The 24474-nt window shown below is 44.1% G+C and overlaps 1 protein-coding gene across 2 annotated transcripts; it reads left to right on the plus strand.

Annotated features, from left to right (window-relative positions):
* The first annotated feature begins 4036 nt into the window (after positions 1–4036).
* LOC132576316 (tumor necrosis factor receptor superfamily member 13C-like) lies at positions 4037–24095 on the plus strand. 2 transcript variants are annotated; one of them, XM_060245354.1, is made up of 3 exons: positions 4037–4275; positions 18514–18711; positions 20745–24095. In XM_060245354.1, the coding sequence occupies exons 1-3, from the start codon at positions 4152–4154 to the stop codon at positions 21041–21043; spliced, it is 621 nt and encodes a 206-aa protein (XP_060101337.1). In that variant the 5' UTR covers positions 4037–4151; the 3' UTR covers positions 21044–24095. The 2 variants fall into 2 exon arrangements, with proteins under 2 accessions (XP_060101337.1, XP_060101338.1); XM_060245355.1 differs by lacking the exon at positions 20745–24095 and adding an exon at positions 19008–19120.
* The last annotated feature ends 379 nt before the right edge of the window (positions 24096–24474 follow it).

The raw sequence follows: 24474 nt of genomic DNA on the forward strand, positions 1-24474 counted from the left end.
CAAGTTGCCTGATCTAACAGAAGCAATAAAAGGTTGACCTGTAACTGTGGTGACCTGGGCCTCCATAGAAAGTGAGGCATCCAGAGTCACCCCTAGGTTACTCACCTTCTAGGTCAGCACCAGCAGTGTTCCATTCAGGGTAAGGAGCCTGATTCCCAAATTAACCCTTTCCCTTTGGCTCAAGTACAGGACCTCCATCTTTGTTGGATTTAGTTTTAACAGACTCTGCTGTAGCCACCCAGCCATGGCCTCCAAAGCCATCCAAGCTCTCTACGGTGGAGTCCAGGTGGCCATCCAACAACAGATAGAGCTTGGTGTCATCAGCATTCTGGTGGCAATCCACCTGAAAATCCTGGACCAACTAGGCAAGGGGCTGCATGTAGATGTTAAACAACATTGACAAGAGGATTGCCCCCTGCAGCACTCCACATTCTAGTGGGTATCACAAGGAGACTCTCGCCAAGCGCCACCCTCTGTCCCCGACCATGGAGAAAGGAGGAAAATTATTGTAAGGTTTCTGTACCCTGAATATGTCCATTTGCAAATTTCATATAAATTGAGCTCTTTTTTGTATTTGTCATGGAACTGGCATTCTGTCTGCAAGATTTCAAGCCTATGAACATTTTCAGAGATGGGGCAGCATTGACCAGTACTGTGGCTTCCATTGCAGGAAGTCCTTCCAAGGTCCAAATGCCAGAGGTTTTGCTTGTAGGTCCCATCAGTTAATCTGGAGGCAACTATTAACCCATGGTCAAGAATTAAATGATTAATCACACCCATTGATTAGAAGTTTGTTCCAGAAGGCCACCAATGTTAAGATAATTTATCTATACTAATGCAACAGTTGGATAGCAAGGAGGATAAGACTGGCAAGAAACCAGAAAGCAGGGAGTAATAAAGGGGATCTTGGTGTTTTCCATCTAGTTTCTCACTATGAACACTGAATATGAGCAAATGCATTCCTGCTTGCTTGTATCACTCCTTAGTTGGGGTAACACAGGTTAATCTGTATGGAAGTGTAAAGTGTGAGTGAAGACAGACAGCAGAATGCCCTCCTGGCCTTCGAGGACATAAAACATTGCAAATGGTATGCAGAGTCAGTTGTGGAGCATCAGCCATGGCTGCCAGATGAATTTCTCATGCCATCTTCAACAGCAATTGTTTATCTAAACAATCCATACAGCAGGATCCTACTGTATGATGATGGTTGTGAGAGGGGACAGTCTTGCTAGTTCCAAATAAAAAAATCATCACACTGTATTTAGTCTGTACATAATATATAAGCAAGGTCCCCTTGCTGCAGTGAAGGATAGCCTTGATGCACAGTGGGGGAAACAACATTATAGCAATCTTTTTTAAAACACCTGGATGCCATTCAAGCTCATAAAGCTTCAAAGAGGCGGTTAAATTGATCTTGAGAGACAGTGTGGTAAACACATTTTAAAGAAAGGTAAAGGTAGTCCCCTGTGCAAGCACCAGCCATTTCCGACTCTGGGGTGACGTTGCTTTCACAACGTTTTCACAGCAGACTTTTTATGGGGTAGTTTGCCATTGCCTTCCCCAGTCATCTACACTTTCCCCCCAGCAAGCTGGGTACTCATATTACCGACCTCGGAAGGATGGAAGGCTGAGTCAACCTGGAGCTGGCTACCTGAACCAGCTTCCACTGGGATCGAACTCAGGTCATGAGCAGAGGGCTCCGACTGCAGTACTACAGCTTTACAACTCTGTGCCATGGGGGTAAACACATACTTTTCAGTAAATTTGGTTGTAGTCCAAAGGCAAGACTTACAGCTGGGGTGCAAGGCAAGGTGTTTTGCCATGCTTGAAAAGCTATTCCATATCAGCTCCATTTGGCACCAGAAAGGCATTTGATCAACTGCTGGTCTTTGTGTTTTCAATTGAGTGGCATTATTTTTGCTTTTCCTTCCCAGAAGGCCAAGGGTGCAACTTTGCAACCTGATACCAGCCCTACCCTGTACCTAGTGGAGTCATCAGAACATTCCATCCAGGTTACAGGCAAGAGGCCTTCTAATCCTGCTGTAGAAAATTTTCTCCTCCCTAGTGTCTATTTTGATAAAGTGTTCTGGAGAATTTGAAAGCCTGCACACTTTGTGGTGTTATTGTGGTTGCTCTTAACAAAAGATGTTACACAGCATCTGTTTTTGAACACAGAAAGGGGAAAGGAAGGAGTTGTTTCATTACTGGCACTGTCCTATAGTGAGCTGTAACTCTTGTGCAACTGCATTTAGTCAGCCACACTGTTAGCCAGGTAAAAGAACTGTTTTTCTCTGCAATACTGCATTGCTGTTTGAGTACAGGAGAAATTTGATTGCATTGCATACATTCTTCCTTGAGGGAAAATACCTGGTTCTTATAAAGTAAAGGAGCAACAACTGTGCATCTGTTGTGAAAAAAAAGGTAAAGGTGTTACTGACCTATGGGGTGACATCATATTTGATGTTAAGATTTTAAGGTTTTTAGGTTTTAAATGTTCTGACTTTTTAAAATGTTTATATATGTAAATGTCAATTTAAATTCTGTTTTATCGTTTGTTGTGAGCCGCCCTGAGCCATTTTTATGGGAAGGGAGGGATACAAGTCATAGAATAAAATAAATAAATAAATAAATCATATCATGACATTTTCTTGGCAGACTTTTTTTTAAAACGGGGTGGTTTGTCATTGCCTTCCCCAGTCATCTACACTTTATCCCCAGCAAGCTGGGTACTCATTTTACTGACCTCAGAAGGATGGAAAGTTGAATCAATCTTGAGCTGTCTACCTGAATCCAGCTTCCTGCCGGGATTGAACTCAGGTTGTGAGCAGAGCTTGGACTGCAGTACTGCAACTTACCACTCTGTGCCACAGGGCTCCTGCATCTTGTTGTAGTTTACAATAAATGTATGGAAAGATATGCACTATCCTAATACTGCTGCCATCTCTGAGAATGCTTTTATTATCAGTGACTTCCTTCTTAGGAACTTGTAGCTGCCAGGAGCAGCACACTGAAAGAGCCACAATCCAAAGACTCAGCACAGTGGGGTCTACTTTCAGAGAAAGAGAAAGTTAGCAGGGACAGATCAAGCTGACTTACACTGAATGAGATCACTGCCCTATCCAGCTCAGTTGCTCTCCTCCAACATCTGCTTCCTGTGAGCCTTTAAATCAGGGGTGGGGAACCTTTTTTCTGCCAAGGGCCATATGGATATTTATAACATCATTCGCGGGCCATAAAAAATTATCAACTTAAAAAACAGTACTCCGCTGAGGAAGAATGATTCAGGCCAACAAAATTAATGCAAATAATTGTTTTTGTATTTGAAGTCATGTGGAGAGAGCCTCATCTGGCCCATACACACACACACACAGCCCGCCGCCCTAGGCAAATGCATAGGTCCAGGGCTTTTTTGTAGAAAAAACCCAGCAGGAACTCAGTAGCATATTAGACCACATCCCCTAATATTAGCATATTAGGTCACACATATTAGGTCACACACTCATTAGCATATTAGGCCACACCATCTGGGATAATCACATGCAAACTGAACTGTGACAGTAACTATTCCAGGCCCTGCAGCAATTCTAGCCAGCCAGCCAGCCAGGCCCCAGCAAGGCTGCTGCAAAGTACATCTGGGTCCTGTGATCCCTGCCTGGCCCTGGGGAGGCTGCTACGCAGCACGGCTGGGCCCCACAATCCTTGCTGGCCAGCCAGGCCCCAGGGAGGCTCCCACATGGCTTGGTTCAGTCCAGCAATCTCTGAGGGCGCATCAAGTGACCTCGAGGGTCGTATACGGAGGTTCCCCACCCCTGCTTTAAATGATTGCAGATGCTACAGACAGAATCTGGTGCCTTCTGCAAGCAATGCCCATGCTCTTCCATTGATCCTCCCCTTGCACAGGGCATGTTCACATGGCTGTTATTGCAAAAAGTGTCAGATGCAGAATAGGAAGGAAGTCACAGAATGAGGAGAGTTGCTTGGTCACATGTCTCCTTCCCTCTCCTTGATAAAGGGCTGATAGAGGAAGTGAGCCCTTGGGCACTGAATGAATCCTTTAAGGTTCAGTGATTTCTCATTTGGGCAGCATTTGTATAACTTGCTGGGTAGTTAAGTCTCAGTGTTCTAATTGACACAAACAAGACTAAAACATTATGAAGAACAAAACCAGCCACTCGGGCAACAACAACACCTGCTCTACTCCCAGCCTGTGCTACTACACTCTCATCAAACAATGTGTGAGCTGCAACATTCTGAACAGAGCCCATGAGGAAACAAGTAAGGAAATTGAGATGGGGGGGGGGGCAATGGTTGGGGGCAGCCTGGAATCTGATCCTGCACAAGGAAGAAATTCCAACAGCAGAAGGGAATGGGAATGGGGCAATAAAGCAAGAGAACTCTTGGCTCTGGTGCTGGTTCTGGGAGGCTCATGTCACTATGCTGGTGACTAGCTCTCCTTTATTTTCTCATCTGTAAAATGGGGGTTGTAGTAATTCACCTTACTAGGCTGTTGTGAGTTTCAGAGAGTAGCTGTGTTGATCTGCAGTAGAACAGCTAGATTGAAGTCCAGTAGCACCTTAGAGACCAGCTAGGTTTTTAGAGTATAAGAAGAAGAGATTGGATTTATACCCCACCCTTTGCTACCTGAAGGAGTCTCAGAGAGGCTTATAACCTCCTTTCTGTTCCCAACCCTACAACAGACACCCTCTGAGGTAGGTGGGGCTGAGAGAGTGCTGCGAACTGCTCTTGAGAGAACAGCTCTGAGAGAACTTGTGACTGACTGTAGATCACATCAGCAGGTGCATGTGAGGAAGTGGGGAATCAAACCTGGTTTTCCCAGATAAGAGTCCATGCGCTTAATCACTAGACCACACTTTGTTAAAACTCTGTATCCAACAAAGGAAATTTTGACTCTCAAAAGATTATGCCCACAAAATCTTGTTGGTCTCTAAGGTGCTACTGGACTTGAATCAAGGTTATTATGAGAATCAAAGACATCAGAGAGGATACATCAGAGAGTTGCCAGCCTCTAGGTGGGGCCTGGAGATCTCCCGCTTTTACAACTGATCTCCACCTGGCAAAGATCAGCTCCCCTGGAGGAAATGGCTGCTCTGAAGGGTGGACTCTATGGCATTGTACCATGCTGAGGCCTCTCCCCGCCCCAAACTTTGCCCTCTCCTGGATCCACCCCCCAAAGTCTCCAGGTATTTTCCATCACAGACCTGGCAAACCTAATGCATCATGATGGAAACTTCCCATACATTGTGGTGCTGTGTGCACAAGTGGAAGTGAAGGAAGGAGCCCTACCAAAAATGACAGTTTCCCAAGCAAATGCCATACATTCTTGTGTGTACCATTTGTGATCTTTGTATTTGCTATGCAGGTTGTCAAAACTTTGCATTGAATTTGTATTTGTTATGCAGAAAGGTACGAGAACCAATATGATGCAGTGCCCAAAATGCTAGACTAGGACTGGGAAGATCTGAGTTCAGTTCAGATGTTTATAGCATCCATCTTAAGGCAATGGTAAATGTTAGTCAAATTACAATTAGTAAATATTGACAGATATACAAATATATAGTTTCTCAATTTTATATTTGTTACAAAGTAGATTAAAAGCAGATATTGGCCCTTGTTACTACTGGTTCCTGGCTTCATCAATTTTTTTTTACCAAGTGAGGAAGTATATCTTTTTTAAAATTAGGTACACAATTGAACAATTGCTACTGGAAAGTGTTCTCTGTTGGCAGTTTATGGATTTCTGGTTCAGAAGCCATTGTTCATCTCTCCATCTTATTGCTAGAATTACCACGAGTAGTAACTTCCATAGCACTAACTATGTAGTTAAAAGGCTACCTGCTGTACTTAACAATATCTTTGAGTGCTTCCATAAAGAAAGTGCTTGGAATGAATATGCTGCAAGAAAATAGAGCCCCACCAGTCACAGGAGATAAATGGGCTGTGAGGTCCCTGACTACAGACTCTTCTAGCTAATAAACTCCCAGGAGGCCTTACGCTAGACATGACCTCTCAGCTTAATGCATACAGAGTTAACAGTGCTGCTGACCTACCTTACAGAATCATTGTAATGATTCCTGAGATAGTGAATGTGAAGTATTTTTGTGCTTAGGGTATAGATGACTCCAGAAGGAATCACAGGAGTGGGGGATTGTTTGGAAATGCTGGCTCTACGCCAAAATCTTCCTCTCTGAGTGGCTTTAGCTCTCTTTCCCCTCTCTGTTATTGCTGCTCTTACCATCTTTGAATACTTTCTTCTTTTTTAAAGTAACAACTATTGTCTGCTACTGCTGGGACCTGGGAACTTTAAAGGTCAATGGTTAAAACCTTTCCATACTAACTTCAGGCATTCCACTAAAAGTCTAGTTCTGTGTGCTTTATTTCTGTATGCTTTAGCTGTATCATAAGTTGTGTTAAAACAATTTTATTTAGTAACATATGGTAACAATATCTTATTCCTGCATCATTAATAACTTCTTTTTATCTATCCCATATATTACTTTCTAACCACCCCTCCCCCCGTTACTTGACCCCCACCGGTTTTATTTACTTATAATTCTAATGTTAAAAGGTACCCTTAACTAATAAAAACAAAAGTCTACATTCTTCTTCCTTCTAAAACTTAATCATTATCAAAAATTGTCCAATGTCCTTTTATTTTCCACTCTTTTTTTACATATCTTCTAAACTTTTTCCACTCCATTTTAAAGGCTTCTAAGTCATAGTCTCTTAAAATTCTTGTTAATTTGTCCATTTCACTCCATGTCATAACTTTTACAATCCAATCCCATTTCTCTGGTATTTTTTCTTGCTTCCACAACTGCACATACAATGTCTTAGCAGCTGAAAGCAAGTACCAAATTATAGTTCTGTCTTCTTTTGGAAATTTTTCCATTTGTAATCCCAACAGAAAAGTCTCTGCAACTTTCTTAAGTTCATATCCCAAGATCCTAGAAATTTCTTGTTGAATCATCTGCCAATACTTTTTTGCTCTTTCACAAGTCCACCACATATGGTAAAAAGAATCTTCATGTTTTTTACATTTCCAACATCTGTCTGGCATCTTATTGTTCATCTTTGCCAACTTTTTAGGGGTTATATACCATCTATACATCATTTTAAAACAGTTTTCTTTAATACTATGACACATCGAAAGCTTTATAGAGTTCTTCCACAAATATTCCCAAATTTCCATCTGTATTTCTTTATTTACATTAACTGCCCACTTAATCATTTGAGATTTCACTACTTCATCTTCCGTAGACCATTTTAAAAGTAATTTATATAGTTTTGAAATTAGTTTTTCATTGTCTCCAAGCAGAACTTTTTCCATTTCTGTTTGCTCTTTTCTTATTCCTTCAGTTTTAATATCATTATCCACCAAACTCTTTATTTGTTGCATTTGGAACCAATCATATGTATTATTCAGCTCTTCAGCAGTTTTCAGTTCTATTTTGCCACTTTGTATTTTTAATAGTTGATTATATGACAACCACTTTTCTTCACCCGTCTCAGCTGTTATTTTTATTACTTCTGTTGGCACTATCCATAACGGGTTTCTCTCATCTCCATATTTCTTATATTTCATCCATGTATTTAGCAAATTATTTCTTATATAATGGTGAGAGAAAAAAAACATCCATCTTTTTTCCCCCCATAATACATATAAGCGTGCCAGCCAAATTTATTTCCATGACCTTCCAACGCTAAGAGTTTTTTGTTTAACAGCATCATCCGTTCTTTTATCCACACTAAACAAACTGCTTCATGATGTAATTTTAAGTCTGGTAGTTGGAATCCGCCTCTCTCTTTTGCATCTTTTAAAATTTTCATTTTAATCCTTGGTTTCTTCCCAGCCCACACAAACTCTGAGATTTTTCTTTGCCATCTATTAAATTGTTTACTGTCTTTCACAATCGGAATAGTTTGAAACAAATACATTATTCTTGGTAGAATATTCATTTTAATTGCAGCTATTCTGCCCAGCAATGACAAGTTAAATTTATTCCATTTTATCATATCTTCATCCATTTTACACTATAGCTTCTCATAATGATTTTTGAACAAATCAATATTCTTCATTGTTATCTCCACACCCAAATATTTTACCTTAGAGGTAACTTCACAACCCATTAGCTTCTGCAATTCCTTTTGTTTATTTACTTGCATATTTTTTCATAAAAGTTTTGATTTTTCTTTATTAATACAAAGTCCCGCCAATTCTCCATATTCTTGTATTTTAGCTAACAACAAAGGTGTGACGTATGGGATTTTCATTTATAAACATTATATCATCTGCAAATGCTCTATATTTATAAATAAATCCTTTTACTTTTAATCCTTCTATTTCTTTATCTTCTTGGATTTGCATCAGTAAAATTTCAAGAGTCATTATAAACAACAATGGGGAAAGCGGACAGCCTTGTCTTGTACCTTTGCTAATTATTATATCTTCTGTAAAATCTGCAGTTATACATAGCCTTGCACGTTGTTCAGTATATATTGCTTTTATCATCCTTATAAAGTTTTCCCCCAACTCCATTTTCTCCATTACTGCAAACATAAAGTTCCAATTTAAATTATCAAATGCTTTCTCTGCATCCACAAAGAATAATTCTACTTCTTTTTCTGGATGTCTTTCATAATATTCTACAATATTTACAACAGTTCTAATATTGTCTCTTATTTGCCTTTTGGGGAGAAACCCCCCTTGATCTTCCTTTATAAAATTTGTCAAATGTTGTTTAAGCCATTCTGCCAATATTCTTGTATATATTTTATAGTCATTATTTAATAGTGAGATTGGTCTATAATTTTTTACATTCGTGACATCTCTATCTTCTTTTGGAATCAACGAAATAACAGCTTCCTTCCATGTGTTTGGTATTTTCCCTTTTATTCTTATCATGTTCATCAATTTCTGAAGTTTCGGTATTAACTCCTCTTTGAAGGTTTAAAAAAATTTAGTTGTATATCCATCTGGCCCAGGTGCTTTTCCATTTTTCATTGCATTAATCGCTGCTTCAATTTCTATTTTTTCAATTGCATCATTCAAAACTTTTCTCATATTTTCTGTTAAGGGTGCTATTTTAATATTTTGTAAATACTCTTCCATCTTTTCTTTCTTTAACACCCTTAAATAATTTGGCATAATACTTAAAGAATTCTCTTTTTATTCCTTCTTGATCTACCACCTCTCTTCCATCCACCACAATTTTATTAATAATTTTGCTTTCTCTCTTTTTCTTCAGTTGCCAGGCCAAATATTTTCCAGATTTATTTGCTCCCTCAAAAGATTTCTGCTGCAATATTTTCAGATTCCATTCCAATTCTTTATTTAACAAATGTCTCATTTGTGTTTGTAATATTGTAATCTCCCTCATAATTTTCTTTTTCCCTGGCCTTTTTCTCAGTTCCCCTTCTTTTTTCTTTATTTCATTTTGAATGTCCAGCATCTGTTTTTCTTTTGCACTCTTGTCTTTATTATTCAATGTAATCAATATTCCTCTCATTACTGCTTTATAAGCATCCCACACTGTCTGAAATTCTATATCTTCTTTATCGTTTATTTGGAAGAAAGCTTTAGTTTCATTTTCTAGAGATGTCACTATTTCTTTATTCTGTAGGAAATCTTTATTTAATCTCCATCTTTTCGACTTTTTAGACAATTTTGTAATCCACATTATTGGGTTATGCTCAGCCCCTATTTTAGGTAAAAACTCTATTTTCTTTGTTATAAGGCCTAGATCTTTAGTGCCCCACAACATGTCAATTCTGGAAAAGTTCTGTCTTGCTGAAAAAAAGGTATAGTCCGTACTTCAGGATTAAATTTTCTCCATATATCCTCCAAATTTTCTTGTTTGACCAATTCAAAAAAAGACTTTGGCAATTTTCCTTCCTTATTATTTTTTTTCCCCAGACCTATCCAGGGTGTTCTTAATTGTTCCATTAAAATCCCCCATTATCAAAACTTGATCATATGTCACTTCATCAAATTGTTGTATAATGTCTTTTAAAAAAGCATCCTTTGCTCCATTTAGTGCATACAGTCCCAATAACAATGGGGTTTTTGCATTTAATATTATTTCTACCACTACAAATCTTCCATTTTTATCTTTAAACTAATTTCGGGTCCAATTCTTGTTTAATATAAAAAATCACTCCCCTTTTCTTTTGTTCATCCAATGAATGAAATTCTAGTCCCAATTGCTTATTCCATAAAAAGATTTGTAATCCTTTTGTTTGATATGTACTTCTTGTGAACAAACTATATTACAATTTTGCTTTTTAATCCAATGAAACGTTGCCTTTCTTTTTTGTGGTGAATTTAGTCCATTTACATTCCAAGATAATAATTTGTAATCCATCATGGTGCAAATTCTTTATGTTCTTCATAAAATCTACGCAGTTCTTGTGTGCTTGTAATTGTTATCCTTTTTCCTTGTAGTTCAAAGCTCATACCTTCCGGTATTATCCATCTATACCTCATTTCATTGTCCCGTAATTTTTCTGTCAATTTCTTATCTGCTCTTCTGTCATTTAGCACTTGTCTTGGCAACTCCTTCATAATTCTTACTTTGCTGCTTCCCACTATCAATGTCTTTTCAAAGTTTTTATTCATGATTTTTCCCACCATTTCTTTTGGCATATATCTTATAGCCACATCTCTTGGTAGATTTTTTTTTTTTTGCATATAGTGAGTTCACTCTATACATATATTCATACATGTTTCTAGTCCCTTCAGGATCTTCCTCCAGAAATTCTGCAATTATTTTTATTATATATTCTTTCAAATCAGTTTCTTCATCCTGTCACGGCTGGGGCCGGGTCAGGCAAAGTCCAGAGGCAGTCCGAGGTCTGTAGCCAGTAAGCAGGAGGGTCCGAGGCGCCAAATCCGAATCACTGTAGAAGTATCGCAGGTCTGAGGTCCAGAAGCCGAGGTCAGGGAGTCCAGAAGTCCAAAGCCAAAGTCAGGGAGTCAGGAACCAAAGTCAAGCCGGAGTGGATGCCAGAATGTCAGGGAGATGACTAGTTGCTTCCACAAAGCTTCCTCCCAAAGCCCACAGCTATATAGCCCTCTGCTGGCTGTTGCCCGTTTGGGCTAATTGCTGGCTCAGGGAGGCAGCCAGGATCCTGTTACCACTCAAGCATCCTTGCTCTTAGAAGGGCCAGAATCCTCTCAGAACTCAGGGCTCAGGGAGCGTCTTGCTTGTGAGCGTGCCGCCCTCCTCCGATCCCTGAGGTCCTGCCGGAGGCGGTCACGCACACGAGCCACCCGAGAGGGCGAGGCAGGGGGGCTGGGATCTTCTCCAGCAGGAGGCAGGGGCACTGGTGCAGGTGGCAGGGGCACAGTTTCCTCATCAGACTCAACTTCCTCTGAAGGGTCCCCAGCACCCATGACACTATCCCCCCCCCCAGGGCCCCCCTCCGTCGAGGGACCTGGAAGGTCGGGGTGGTCGTTGTGGAACTGGTGCACCAAGTCCGGGGCATGAAGATTGTCCTCGGGCTCCCAAGACCGGTCTTCTGGGCCGTATCCCTCCCAGTCCACCAGGTACTGGAGGCCTCCACGATGGTACCGGGAGTCCAGGATCTGGCGCACCTCATATTCTTCCTCGTCATCCACCAACACTGGTGGTGGCGGCGGTGGGGAAGGAGTCCGAGCTGGGTCAGGGGGTGCAGCCGGAACAAGGAGGGAGCGATGAAACACGGGGTGAATGCGGAGGTGGGGTGGCAACTGGAGCCTGAAGGCGACGGGGTTTATTTGTTCAACGACGGGGTAGGGTCCAATGAACCGTGCATCCAGCTTGTGAGACCGACCAGGCCGGCGCAGGTAGCGAGTTGAGAGCCACACCTGATCCCCCGGCTGCACTGGAGGGCCTTCTTGCCTCTTTCGGTCCGCAGCCCGTTTATATGCCTCCTTGGCTTGCTGTAGCTGCTCTCGGAGCAAGTCTTGGCTGGCACGGAGTTCTTGCAGGTAGGCATCGACGGCGGGGACATTCGTGGGTGGTAGGATCGCTGGGAAGAACCGAGGGTGGTACCCGTAGGTTGCAGCAAACGGGGTCATTTGGGTGGATGAATGGACCGCGTTGTTGTATGCAAACTCCGCTAGGGGCAATAGAGTGGTCCAGTCATCCTGCTGGTAACAGGTGTAACAGCGGAGATATTGCTCTAGCGTGGCATTGGTGCGCTCTGTCTGGCCATCTGTCTGTGGGTGGTAGGCCGAGGACAGGTGCACTCGAGTACCCAGGCTGGAATGGAGGGCTTGCCAGAACCGAGAGGAGAACTGAGGGCCCCGATCGGAGATCAGATGCGCTGGGAGTCCATGCAGACGAAAGATGTGTTGCAGGTAAAGCTGGGCCGTCTCCTGAGCTGTGGGGAGTTTCGGGCACGGAACAAAGTGGGCCATCTTGGTAAATAGGTCGACGACCACCCAGATACAAGTCTGACCCTTGGAGCGTGGAAGTTCCGTGATGAAGTCCATCGAGATGGTATCCCAGGGTCCTGAAGATGTGGGCAAGGGCTGCAGCAACCCTGAGGGTTTGGCTGGGATGTCTTTGGCCCGTCGGCAGACGTCACAGGAGCTGACATAGCGGGCAACATCAGCGCGAACTCGTGGCCACCAGAATTCCCTTGTCAGCAAGTGGGTGGTCTTATGCTGTCCAAAGTGCCCGGCGGGTAACGAGTCGTGGGTCAGGCGTAGCACTTCTGCCCGCAAGGGCCCGGGCAGCACATAGAGGCGTTCGCGGTGTAGCAAGAGGCCGCCTCGAGTCGTGAACTCCCCTGTTGGGTCATCTTGGAGAGCCTGGAGGTGTTGCTGGACCCAGGGATCATTGGCCTGGCTAGCCCGAATGTCCTCCACGAGTGCTGGTGAAGTGGAGGTGGCTGCAAATACTGAGGGCGGCAGGATTGGAGCAGCGGGCGCGGTCTCAGTTGAGGCAGGGGCGTATTCCGGTTTCCGGGAGAGCGCGTCTGCTTTCCGGTTCTGGGTATGGGGGATGTAGGAGATCCGGAAGTCGAAGCGAGAGAAGAATAGGGACCACCGGATCTGGCGCTGGTTGAGACGGCGGGTGGTCTGGAGGTGTTCCAAGTTCCGGTGATCGGTGAGCACTTGAACAGGGTGGCGAGCCCCTTCGAGGTAATGTCGCCAAACCTCAAACGCCACCTTGATCGCGAGCAACTCCCTCTCCCAGATGGTATAGTTCCTCTCTGCAGCAGTGAGCTGCCGCGAGTAATAGGCGCAGGGCTGTAGTGGCTGGGACGGCTCCTCGCGCTGGGACAGCACTGCTCCCAGGGCCACGTTGGAGGCATCAGCTTCCACCGTAAAGGGAAGCTGGGGGTCGGGGTATCTCAGGAGTGGCCCGGTGGCAAAGCGAGTCTTCAGGGTGGAGAAGGCGTTATCGGCCTCTGGGGACCAGTGGAAGGGTTCTTTGGGGCGGAGTAGTTGAGTCAGGGGTGTGGTCAGGGATGCGTAGGCCGGGATGAATTGCCGATAGTAGTTGGCAAAACCGAGGAACCGCTGCAGGTCTTTGCGATTCTGAGGAGCCTGCCAGGTCAGGACCGCTTCTACTTTTTTCGGGTCCATGAGGATCCCCTGCGGTGACACGATGTGCCCAAGGAACTCGACGGAGCGCAGGTCGAAGTCGCACTTCTCCAGCTTGGCGTAGAGACCATGGGCTCGTAGGCGCTGCAGGACCTGGCGGACGTGCTCGGCGTGCTGGGCAGGATTGCGGGAGTAAATTAGGATGTCATCCAGGTATATGATCGCGAAGCGGTCGAGCAGGTCCCGGAATATGTCATTCATGAACCTCTGGAAGACAGCGGGGGCATTGGTCAGTCCAAAGGGCATTACCAGGTGCTCGTACTGCCCGTATCGGGTCCCAAACGCGGTCTTCCATTCGTCTCCGGGCCGTATGCGCACCAAATTGTACGCTCCACGGAGGTCCAGCTTGGTGTAGATTTGGGCCCCCTTTAGGCGATCCAAGAGTTCAGGGATCAGTGGTAGAGGGTACCGGTCGCGGATGGTGATCTTGTTCAGGGCCCGGTAGTCATTGCACAGCCGGAGCTCCCCACTTTTCTTCTTCACGAAGAGCACTGGAGCAGATAGGGGAGAGGTTGAGGGTCGGATGAATCTGCGTTTCAGGTTCTTGTCCAGGAAGTCTCGCAGAGCTGCCAACTCCGGCTCCGACATTGGGTACAGACGCCCCACCGGGAGTGGTGCCCCAGGTACCAAATCAATGGCACAGTCGTAGGGCCGGTGAGGGGGAAGCTGATCAGCTCCTGTCTCTTCGAAGACATCAGCAAAGTCCACATACTTCTGAGGGAGCTGAGGACCACCACTCGGGATGCCAGCTGCTAGAGTGGTGGGAGGAGTCAGATGGGGGCATGGGTCTCGGAAGCGTAGTTCCTGCTGGGCCCAGTCCACGATGGGGTTGTGCAGCTTCAGCCAGGAAAGGCCTAGAATCAGCGGGAAGCGAGGCATGCGGGCGACATCAAACCGCAGCTGTTCTTGATGCTGCTGGACGTGGAAGGTGATGGGACAGGTCTCCTGGGTGACGGGGCCAGAACGGAGGAGGCGCCCGTCAATAGCCTCCACCAGCGACGGAATCCCTTTTGTCTGCACAGGGATCTGGTGCTGCTTCACAAAGGCGGCATCTATAAAACAGTGGGCCGCTCCCGAGTCCAGCATGGCATACACGAACAGCCAGCGTTCGTCAGGCAGACGGAGTTTGACTGGTAGCAGGAATGGCCCTGGGGTATCAGCCCGCTGTTCGGAGGACCCAGCTAGTCGCCCCAGGCTGAGGGGTCCACTTACGCCTGGGGCTGCCCTTTTGGCGGCGGTGGCAGCGAAGGTCCAGGTATCCGATGCTTAGCAGGGCAGCCAGAGGCATAGTGGCCTGCCGTGCCGCAGTAGAGGCACAGATTCTGCGTGCGGCGTCTGGTCTTTTCCTCTGGGGTCAGGCGGGGTCGAGCAGCTCCAAGCTGCATAGGCTCATCCTTGGTGCTGGTACTAGCTGGGGACGGGCGAGGAGCCAGGTAGCACGGCGCAGGGAGCTGGCGCCCTCTGGTCTTGGCTTGGCGGCGACTTTCCAGGCGGCCATCGATGCGGAGGCAGAGGGTGATAAGTTCTTGGAGCGTGGGTGGCTGCTCCACCCTGGCCAGTTCATCCAGGACCTCCTCTGCCAACCCCTCAGTAAACTGGTCCATCTGGGCAGCCTCATTCCACGCCAAGTCCTGGGTCAGGAGCTTGAATTCAGTGGCATATTGAGCCACCGAGGAGTTGCCTTGTTTCAGTGCCCTGATCTTCCGGTTGGCTGTGGCTGCTTGGACTGGGTTTGAGAAAGCAGCAGACAGGTGGGCCTCAAACCCCTGGTAATCAGTCAGTAGGGGAGAGGACGCGACCAGTAAGGGTGTGGCCCATTTGGCCGCCTGCCCCTTTAACAGACTGATGACGAAACACACCTTGGTTTTGTCATTGAGGAAGTCCCGTGCTCTCAGTTCAAAGTACAGCCGACACTGTGCTAGGAAGGCAGGAAATTCTTCCACGGCACCCCCAAATCTGTCAGGTGGGGGAACTGGGCACTTGGCTGGAGCACTGGCCGCAGGTTGTTGCTGCAAGTGCACTACTGCCTGTGTTAGCTGCTGTACCTGGGCTTGGAGCGCAGCCAGTAGTTCTGTGGTTTCACTTGCTTCAGCATCCATCCTGTGGAGTGGGTGTTTGTCGGTGGAAGCAATCTGTCACGGCTGGGGCCGGGTCAGGCAAAGTCCAGAGGCAGTCCGAGGTCTGTAGCCAGTAAGCAGGAGGGTCCGAGGCGCCAAATCCGAATCACTGTAGAAGTATCGCAGGTCTGAGGTCCAGAAGCCGAGGTCAGGGAGTCCAGAAGTCCAAAGCCAAAGTCAGGGAGTCAGGAACCAAAGTCAAGCCGGAGTGGATGCCAGAATGTCAGGGAGATGACTAGTTGCTTCCACAAAGCTTCCTCCCAAAGCCCACAGCTATATAGCCCTCTGCTGGCTGTTGCCCGTTTGGGCTAATTGCTGGCTCAGGGAGGCAGCCAGGATCCTGTTACCACTCAAGCATCCTTGCTCTTAGAAGGGCCAGAATCCTCTCAGAACTCAGGGCTCAGGGAGCGTCTTGCTTGTGAGCGTGCCGCCCTCCTCCGATCCCTGAGGTCCTGCCGGAGGCGGTCACGCACACGAGCCACCCGAGAGGGCGAGGCAGGGGGGCTGGGATCTTCTCCAGCAGGAGGCAGGGGCACTGGTGCAGGTGGCAGGGGCACAGTTTCCTCATCAGACTCAACTTCCTCTGAAGGGTCCCCAGCACCCATGACACATCCTCAGGTACTCCTCTCAGATGTATCTTGGTCTCCATCAATTTGCAGTCATGAATTGCCACTTTTTTTTGTATTTTAACAAGGTGGAATCATGTACTTTCACTCTCCCTTCCACCTCTTGCACTTTTTTTGATGTCACCACAGTCTCATTTCTGAGATCCTCTATATCTTTTTTTAGCTCTTCAATATCTTTTCTAATTTCCTTTTTGGAAGCAGTTATCTCCTTCATCCCTTTCATTATCCTGGCTTTCATTGCATCTAATTGGTCCTGCATTTTCTCCAGTGAAGCAGCCCTTGCATGGATTTGCTTGTGGTCTGACATGTAAAAACACCGAAAATGTTGACCTCACCAAATTAAATTTCAACTATCAGATTTAAGAAAGCGAGGCTTGCTTTTTTCAGTAAGCCTAATTTCGCCGTCCTCAGAGCCTCCTGGGGTCAGATATTAATTTTTAAAGTTTTTATTTTCTCCAAAATGGCAGTCGCGACTTTCTGCCTCACTTTTAAAAAAAAATCCTTTTTCTTCTAGAGGCTTCTAAGATCGTTATTAACAATAATGTCCAATAGCAATTACCTTATAATCATCACCTCTGTCGGCTCCACCAATTTTCAATGTCCCAAACACTTTAAAAGTTTTATTTAAATTTTAGCCTCCTTGTAATGGCTGCCGATATTTTTCTATGATATTATAGTCCTAGAGTAGACTGGCTGCTTCAGTGATTTCCCTTTTCCATCCAATACTTCCTGCTTTACTTGCCACCAAATCCTGTTTTCGCTGGTAGAGAGATCTCACGATACTTGACATATTTCCTGTGTTGACTGTGAGAACTGCAATTCTATGATGATGGGGCTTTTCCTCAAAAACCGCAAGTAGACCAAACAATAAATTCCTTTCCACTTTTTAGCACTGTCCTTTAATTTACAAAGTCCAAATTTCGCCCCTTCTCCCCTTCTTCTTCCAAGCTTTCTAAATTTCAATTTCCCACCTTCTGATTTTATTTTGTTTAACTTTAATTAGTCCCGGAATGAAAGATAGCAATCTGTACCTTCTCTGTAGTTATCCAGATCAATACCGGTCTTGTATAGCTTTAGATGTTTAGCAGTATCAAAGAAGATTAGGATCCTGTCGAGCTTATGTCAAATAAATGATTCTGGAAACTTCTGCAGATGATGAAACTGCAACTCGTCTTTGGAGCCCCCCCCCCCCCCCCCCGGGACTCCCTTTTAGCCAAGGCAAATCTCCTCAAAGTTTCCTGTGCATATCTTGGACTGATCTCTGACTGAGAAAAGTAGGCAGTAGGCATTAGATTGCCTTCCACTACCCTGAACAGAAGTTCTAGCCTGCTTCCCTTCTGAGAAGCAATTCAGCTTGGCATTTTCCAACCCTGGAAGTCCCCTAGCTGTATCATAAGTTCTGCATGCACTATGATCCTATGACAAAGGGAAGAAGCTGGTCTGAAGTGCAGAATACATCATCGTGACTGGGGTATTTTGTCCTTTTAACTTGGTGGAAATGTTGTTGGTTTTTTTTTTTGGGGGGGGGGGTTTACTGTCATGGAGAGTTACTGGTGACAGGAAGCATCCTGAGGCAAGCCTTGCAATGTTGTCAATGCTGTAGGGGGCACTTGTCTTAGACCTGACCATTAGTGATAGGAGAAGAGATGTTCCCTCTAAGCTGTGTGTGTGAGCAGCTGCTCATGAACACAAGAAGCCCTTCTAAGCAGCACTCTGGGGCTGTGCAGGGTCTTGCACTGCTCATTGCCCATTTTCAGATCACAGCAGTTACATTCTGCTCAGGATATGAACTGCTTCGCTTAGTAGGGAATGACCTACTTAGTAGGGTCATTGCTTATGACCATCCTCATGGCCTCTGGCTAGTTTATTTAGGGTTGGCTTTACATGGTTTGTTCTTGGGCAATTGTAACACCCTAGTCTATCCCTGATCCTATCAATGTCTCTTTTTTCACTTTTAAACAAAGCTAATTAGCCCTTAAATTTGTAAAGGTACGTTTAAACATGTATGGTCAAATGAAAGGCATTCCATACTCCTGAACATTTGCACCCCAATGCTAAGATCACCCAAAGCATCCCAAATAGAACAGGTTTTCAGAAAGTTGATTCCCAATTCTCTTGGCATGATTCAACCGTCCGTCTCTGCTTTCTTGCACAGCTGCTATCCTCAGAGTCGCCTCTACTACAAGCCAAGATATAACACCTCCTGCTGCAGCCCAGAAGTGCCCAGCATTGATCTTAGTTGTCTTTGCATGTGCAGGGCTAGTTCTGGCTATGGCTGCAGTGCTGTGGTTTGTCATCTGGAAACAAAAGAGAAAGACAAGGAAGAGGAAAGCTGATGAGGAGGATTCTACAGGTTTGTATAATCCTGCTTGTGTATACCTTTCACCCAATGAAAGAAAATAAAGAGCCCCACCAGTCACAGGAGATAAAAAATAGAACCAAGGCTGATGGTGCGAAATCAGGTAAAAGTTAATTCTGTCCTTGAGATTTCTCCTGGAGAGTTTCTCTTCCTCAGGCAGCCTCAAGGACAGAATAATCCCTAGTGGTGACCAATATTTTAGGACCTGGATTTGAACTTTAATACAGTATCTTATTTATATAATTTTAACTATACATATGTAATATAAATGTTGTAATTATATGTTACAGATTCCCTGAGGAAGCCTGTTGCCAAAATGCATAGGCAATGTTTGAAAATTTCATCAAGTAATAAAGTATAATTTTACTTGATTTAGCACCATCTGCTAAATCATTTAAAAAAATTCTCCTTTATCTTTCCCTTTGTCCATTGCTATAAATACTATGGGCCACATGTTTGCTTGGTGTTGCATGTGAAAGTCCAAGGGCAAGAGCTTTTCATTTGGTCTTACCTGCTGAAGGTCATAGATGGTGTGCAAGTACCAAAGGCTTCACTGCTTTCTGAACTCACCATCATCTTTTACTGTGCTGCAAAATTCCTTTACATTCACATAAAATGGATCCATATGGAGCTATTGTATGGTAAAGCCCATCAGTTTTCTGTATGTTCACATCACATACTTAAGTTAACTGACATTTTTTCTTCTCTCAGGTATCTTAGAAACTGTAGCTGTACCTAGAGATCTTTCTCAGTTCATCAAACTACAGTTCTGAGAATGTGAGGGACAGGAAGCCTTGAAGGTTTAAAGTGGTGAAACTGTTATGTGTTTATACTACAGAAGGTTTTTTTTTTCCTTCCAACTCACAGGAAGCCCAATAGTTTGATTCTAACATCTAAAAATACCTTTCTTCTATTATTCTTTCCATTTTCCTACAGCAATAGTCTTTAAAACCTTTGCCTGTCCCCTGCCCCCCCATTTTCATCTAGAAGAGCCAGTTTGGTGTAGTGGTTAAGTGCGTGGACTCTTATCTGGGTTTGATTCCCCACTCCTCCACTTGCAGCTGCTGGAATGGCCTTGGGTTAGTCATAGCTATCGCAGGAGTTGTCTTTAAAAGGGCAGCTGCTGTGAGAGGTATTTTCCTACAGGTATTTAGCTAAGCAGAAGATCCCAAAGTGCACCCCAAAGGTAACTTACTTTGGAATTGCACTTTGGGATTATTCTCTTCCTTCTCCCATCTGCTGTCACACACATTACTAAAACCAAGGATTCCTTGTGGCCTGTCCAAGGTTTGGAATCTGGGCTGGCCAGGAAAAAAAATAACCAATCAGTAAGTACATATTCTTCCTGAACAGGCCTCAGAACAAGTTGAAAGGCTGAATAAGTAATACAAGAAAGGCAATAGGGAAAGTTTCCTCTCATCTTGAAAGCAGGTTCTAGAAAGCTGCCTGGACCATTTAGGGTTCAGCAATAGTCTTTAAAACCTTTGCCTGTCCCCTGCCCCCCCATTTTCATCCAGAAGAGCCAGTTTGGTGTAGTGGTTAAGTGTGTGGACTCTTATCTGGGTTTGATTCCCCACTCCTCCACTTGCAGCTGCTGGAATGGCCTTGGGTTAGTCATAGCTATCGCAGGAGTTGTCTTTAAAAGGGCAGCTGCTGTGAGAGCCCTCTCAGCCATACCCACCTCACAGGGTGTTTGTTGTGGGGGGAGAAGATATAGGAGATTGTAAGCTATTCTGAGTCTCTGATTCAGAGAGAAGGGTGGGGTATAAATCTGCAATTCTTCTTCTCACATCTCAGATTCCAGAAGTGGCAAAATTCCAGATGGATTTGATAGGAAGTGAATTTTTCCCAAGTGCTGCAAGGATAGCTCCCTAGCGAACATATATTCTAGGATTCCTTCAGCTCCTTCATTGCCTCATGGCTCACATAAATTCTAGGGGAGCGGGGAGGGAAACCAACACAGGAATAACTGTTGTATCCTTAGCCTCTTACTTGACTTTATTCATTAAGGATTTTTCTCCATTTAGAAACTGAACACTGCTGCATTCCTTTTGAAAACCAAGTTTGCAAAGGACCAAACCTGCCAGGAGAAGACAATTTTGCCCTATTTAGATGCCCTCATTCAAATTACACTTCACATGGAATACCATTAAAAGATGATAGCTCAAAGATGACAGGAAGTGATGTCACTGAGGTAGCTTCTCTTTCTTCCTGCGATGAAAAAGGCAATCACACCATTCCACTGCCAGCTACTGAACTTGGGGCAACTGTGCTGGTGACCACCAAGACAACTCAGGAAAACTTCATCAAGGAAGTGCTGCCATAGCAACATGTTTTAATAGGCTGAGTGACTGGGTATCCTCATAAATGATGGGAATCCCCCTGATCATAAAAGAAGAATGATGGATGGATGGTTTGCTTCATAGTAACTGAAAGTCAATTTATTTCCCATTTGAAAGAGGACAGAGCAGAAATACCAAGTTGTTGTTTAAAGGGTAAAAGAGAACTATTTTAATAACAAAGGAGATATTTTATCATAAGTTAGGAAAACAGCACATTTTCACTAGGTGTAATTTAATACAATCTAATGGTGGCGTTGAAAGGACGAGCAGTCCTTTTCTTGCAATATTCTTCCTGGAAACTTGTGAACTGCAACTATTTTGAATTAGGAACTGATACTGGTTCCTTGGAGAAGTTGGGCTTCTTCCTTACCACTTTCTGACCATTATAATTATGTTTATAATCCTAGGGATAGATCACAGTAGCATTTGTTGTTGTTGTCATTATCAAAGTTTACATTCTTGAAGTGTAATGAAAGCTATGGGTTGTAGAGGAAAGTGTCTTGTTACATATATGACCTAACAATTGTTCATGTATACGTCTTGCTGTACTGTAACGTTTGCTCATTCCCTAGCTAGGAATCAAAAACAGGAGGAAACAGAATTGCAGATTATGAGAAGAAAATGGTTAGGTGCCACATGTTAGAATTTGAGCTATACAGGACCATGGACAGAGATTGGAGCTTCCTGGTATGGCTACTGCCATACTTTAAGTGTACATGTATTCATCAGCCCAGAGCTGTTTTATTAGATATTAGATAAGGTGTCTGTTTTATAGCAAAACTTAGCAGGGTACAGATGATGTGACCAGGTACAGGAGGGAGATGTGTGGAACTTATAAATAGAAATGCACATCCTGTGGCAGTCATCACTGCCCTCAAAGGGGAAGTTTCTGAGTGGATATGCAAAATATCTATGAGCATAAGCATTGCAAGATCAGACTGAGTCCCAGATTCTTTTCCCAACAGCACCAAGACATCAGCCAAGACTGCTCTTTTGCCAGTACTTTCCCTGAATCTGACATTCCAAGGCAGTTCTCTCCAGTACTTTTGAAGGGCCCTTGGAAAACTACTGTGACAGAAGCAATGAGGGATTGACAGAGAGGGGCATGACATCTAGAACAGAGGTTACACATGGGTGGTTGGTACATATTTGCACTACCATCCGAAGCAAAGCCCATTGAAGAGGTTATAGCTCTGTTTGGGATGGCACTGTAAGAATGGTAGGCTCTCTTTGGTATATTTGAATGTTGGCAGATGCTGGGTTGACCTTCATGCTTTGAGGATCTGTGATCTCTTTCCCAGACATGTTAACTGATAGCCATAAACAAAATTCTGATGTTATTTTCTCACCATCCTGCCAACAAATGTTTCTTAATCTGCCCATGGAGTGTGTGTATGTACGTCTTGCTTGGGGTAAGGGAGGTTAATGTGGTGACAGCTGTTCTCACTTTTTATACATGAGTTTCCACATGCCTTTTTTCAGTTCCCCTACATGAGTAAGACAAAGACCTCTTCACCATTGCCTTTCAGGAGAGAGTCATCATCATTTATTCCAGTGGGCTAGCTGCGAGTCTGATGCAGCAAACACAAAAGGGTCTTTGGGCAACTTAAAGACTAACAGCTACATTGAAATGCAAGCTTCCCTGGGATACAGTATCAGATTAAATATTTGACAAAATGGCCCCTACACCACAAACCATATGTCAGAATAAATTTGTCATTCTTAAGATACCATAAAACTCCTCCATGTTCCTATTGTTGTGGAAATGAAAATTTTCAAAACTAAGCTTTGAAGCAGATGTGGGAAGTGTTCACCTGGTAGTTTCTGTCATCTGATTCATAGCACAATGAATCTCTAGGAAAATTCCAGTGATGTATTATTATTTTTTAATTCATCAAAGGAAAAAAAAGAAAATACAGTATCACTGAAACAGAAAGCAAAACCCTCAGATCCAGAGCAGAGTACTTCTTTTAAGGCCAAGAAACTAGCCTTCTCTAGAACTTTGAAGATGTGGTTCCAAATGGATATCTTTCTTGAGGGAAGAAAGGTATGGATTACTTGAGAGGATGGAGGAAACATAGTGATAATTTCCCCCTAAAAGCCAACACGCAAATCTAGCAACCTTGGAAGAATTAAGAGAACAGTTTGACACTATCTCTGCCTTCTCACTGACTTGCCAGCAAAATATTCAGCTACAGGCAGTGCTGTTTTTCCTTCTTGATTGTGGCTTATTGGGGAATAAACCACAAATCCAGATTACCACAAGAGTGAACAAATAAGGCTATGAAGCCACAGCGCTACAAGAGATGGTGGCATCCTCCTGCCACCAGGTGGCACTCTTCTACCACATGCATAACTAAAAGGAATGGCCTGGCTCAAAGATACATAGCTGAGGCTACTATTCGGTTGTTTTTCTTGTTTTGCTCTTCCTGATTTTTCAAGCTGTACTCCCAGGCAATACACAAGCCTCAGCGACCCAAGTTTGTGACAGCACAAGCCAAAGTGTGGGTGCCTGACTCTCAAAGCCCAAATGGTTAATTCTATGAATACTTTTTCCAATTGAAAACTGGCCAGGTCTAGCTAGTGAAAAAAGGGGAAACGGTTGGACAGAGGTCATCTGTAATACTGAAAGGGCAAGAAAATCCAGAACATGTAATATGGAGTAGGAATGCTGGATGGGGAGGGAAATTTCTCCTCTGGAAACGTCCTTTATGTGCCCTCCATGAAGTTGTCACACTTGATGTATAGTCCCACTTTGTCTATCACTCATGAAGCTGAGTGGAAACCAGGTAATGGAATACTGCATATCACACATATATATTTATTACATTTTTGTTGTCACTGCTGTACATTTTAATGTATATTTTGAGTTACTGTTTCAGTGGATAACCAAAATTACTTTCAGACTTTCCCAACTCTCAGTATGCCTTCTAGACTCAGACTCTAAGGATATGTACTCCAGATAATTTGATTCAGATTTATTACCTGTTGCACACTGTGTTTGTGTTATTTGGGTTAATAAAAGGTCTTACATAGCTTCTGTTTTTAGATTTTGCTATGGACATCGTGTTCATTATCCCTCCGGTAACATATTATGGGTGATTAGATAGAATAGGAACATTTGTCAGAACCTCTTGTGCAGAGCTGGGATGTAATCCCTGATGGCAGTTATGAGTTTGGGGCAGGACAAGAGTTCTGTTTTGCAGGCCATAAAAAACCTACCCCAAACCCGTATCTTCTACCCCTGAAAACTTAATCTCAGCCCAGTGTTTTCTACCCAAAGCTGTCCATACTGACACAAGTTGACGGATTCATCACTGCTTACCAGCATGCATCTGATCTTTGCAGTCTGCATCATGGCACAAGCAAGCCATGAAATCCAAACAGCAAACTGAGCAGTGAAGTCCCCCAGTGA

This window comes from Heteronotia binoei, chromosome 8, assembly GCF_032191835.1.
Source record: "Heteronotia binoei isolate CCM8104 ecotype False Entrance Well chromosome 8, APGP_CSIRO_Hbin_v1, whole genome shotgun sequence".
NCBI classification, from domain to species: Eukaryota; Metazoa; Chordata; class Lepidosauria; order Squamata; family Gekkonidae; genus Heteronotia; species Heteronotia binoei.

Excerpts from the sequence above, each read along its gene's own strand:
- LOC132576316 (XM_060245354.1), top strand. The coding sequence starts at position 4,152 with ATGAAGAACAAAACCAGCCACTCGGGCAACAACAACACCTGCTCTACT. Across the intron at positions 4,276-18,513 it reads CAGAGCCCATGAGGAAACAA|CTGCTATCCTCAGAGTCGCC; the intron begins GTAAGGAAATTG and ends TTTCTTGCACAG. Across the intron at positions 18,712-20,744 it reads TGATGAGGAGGATTCTACAG|AAACTGAACACTGCTGCATT; the intron begins GTTTGTATAATC and ends TTCTCCATTTAG.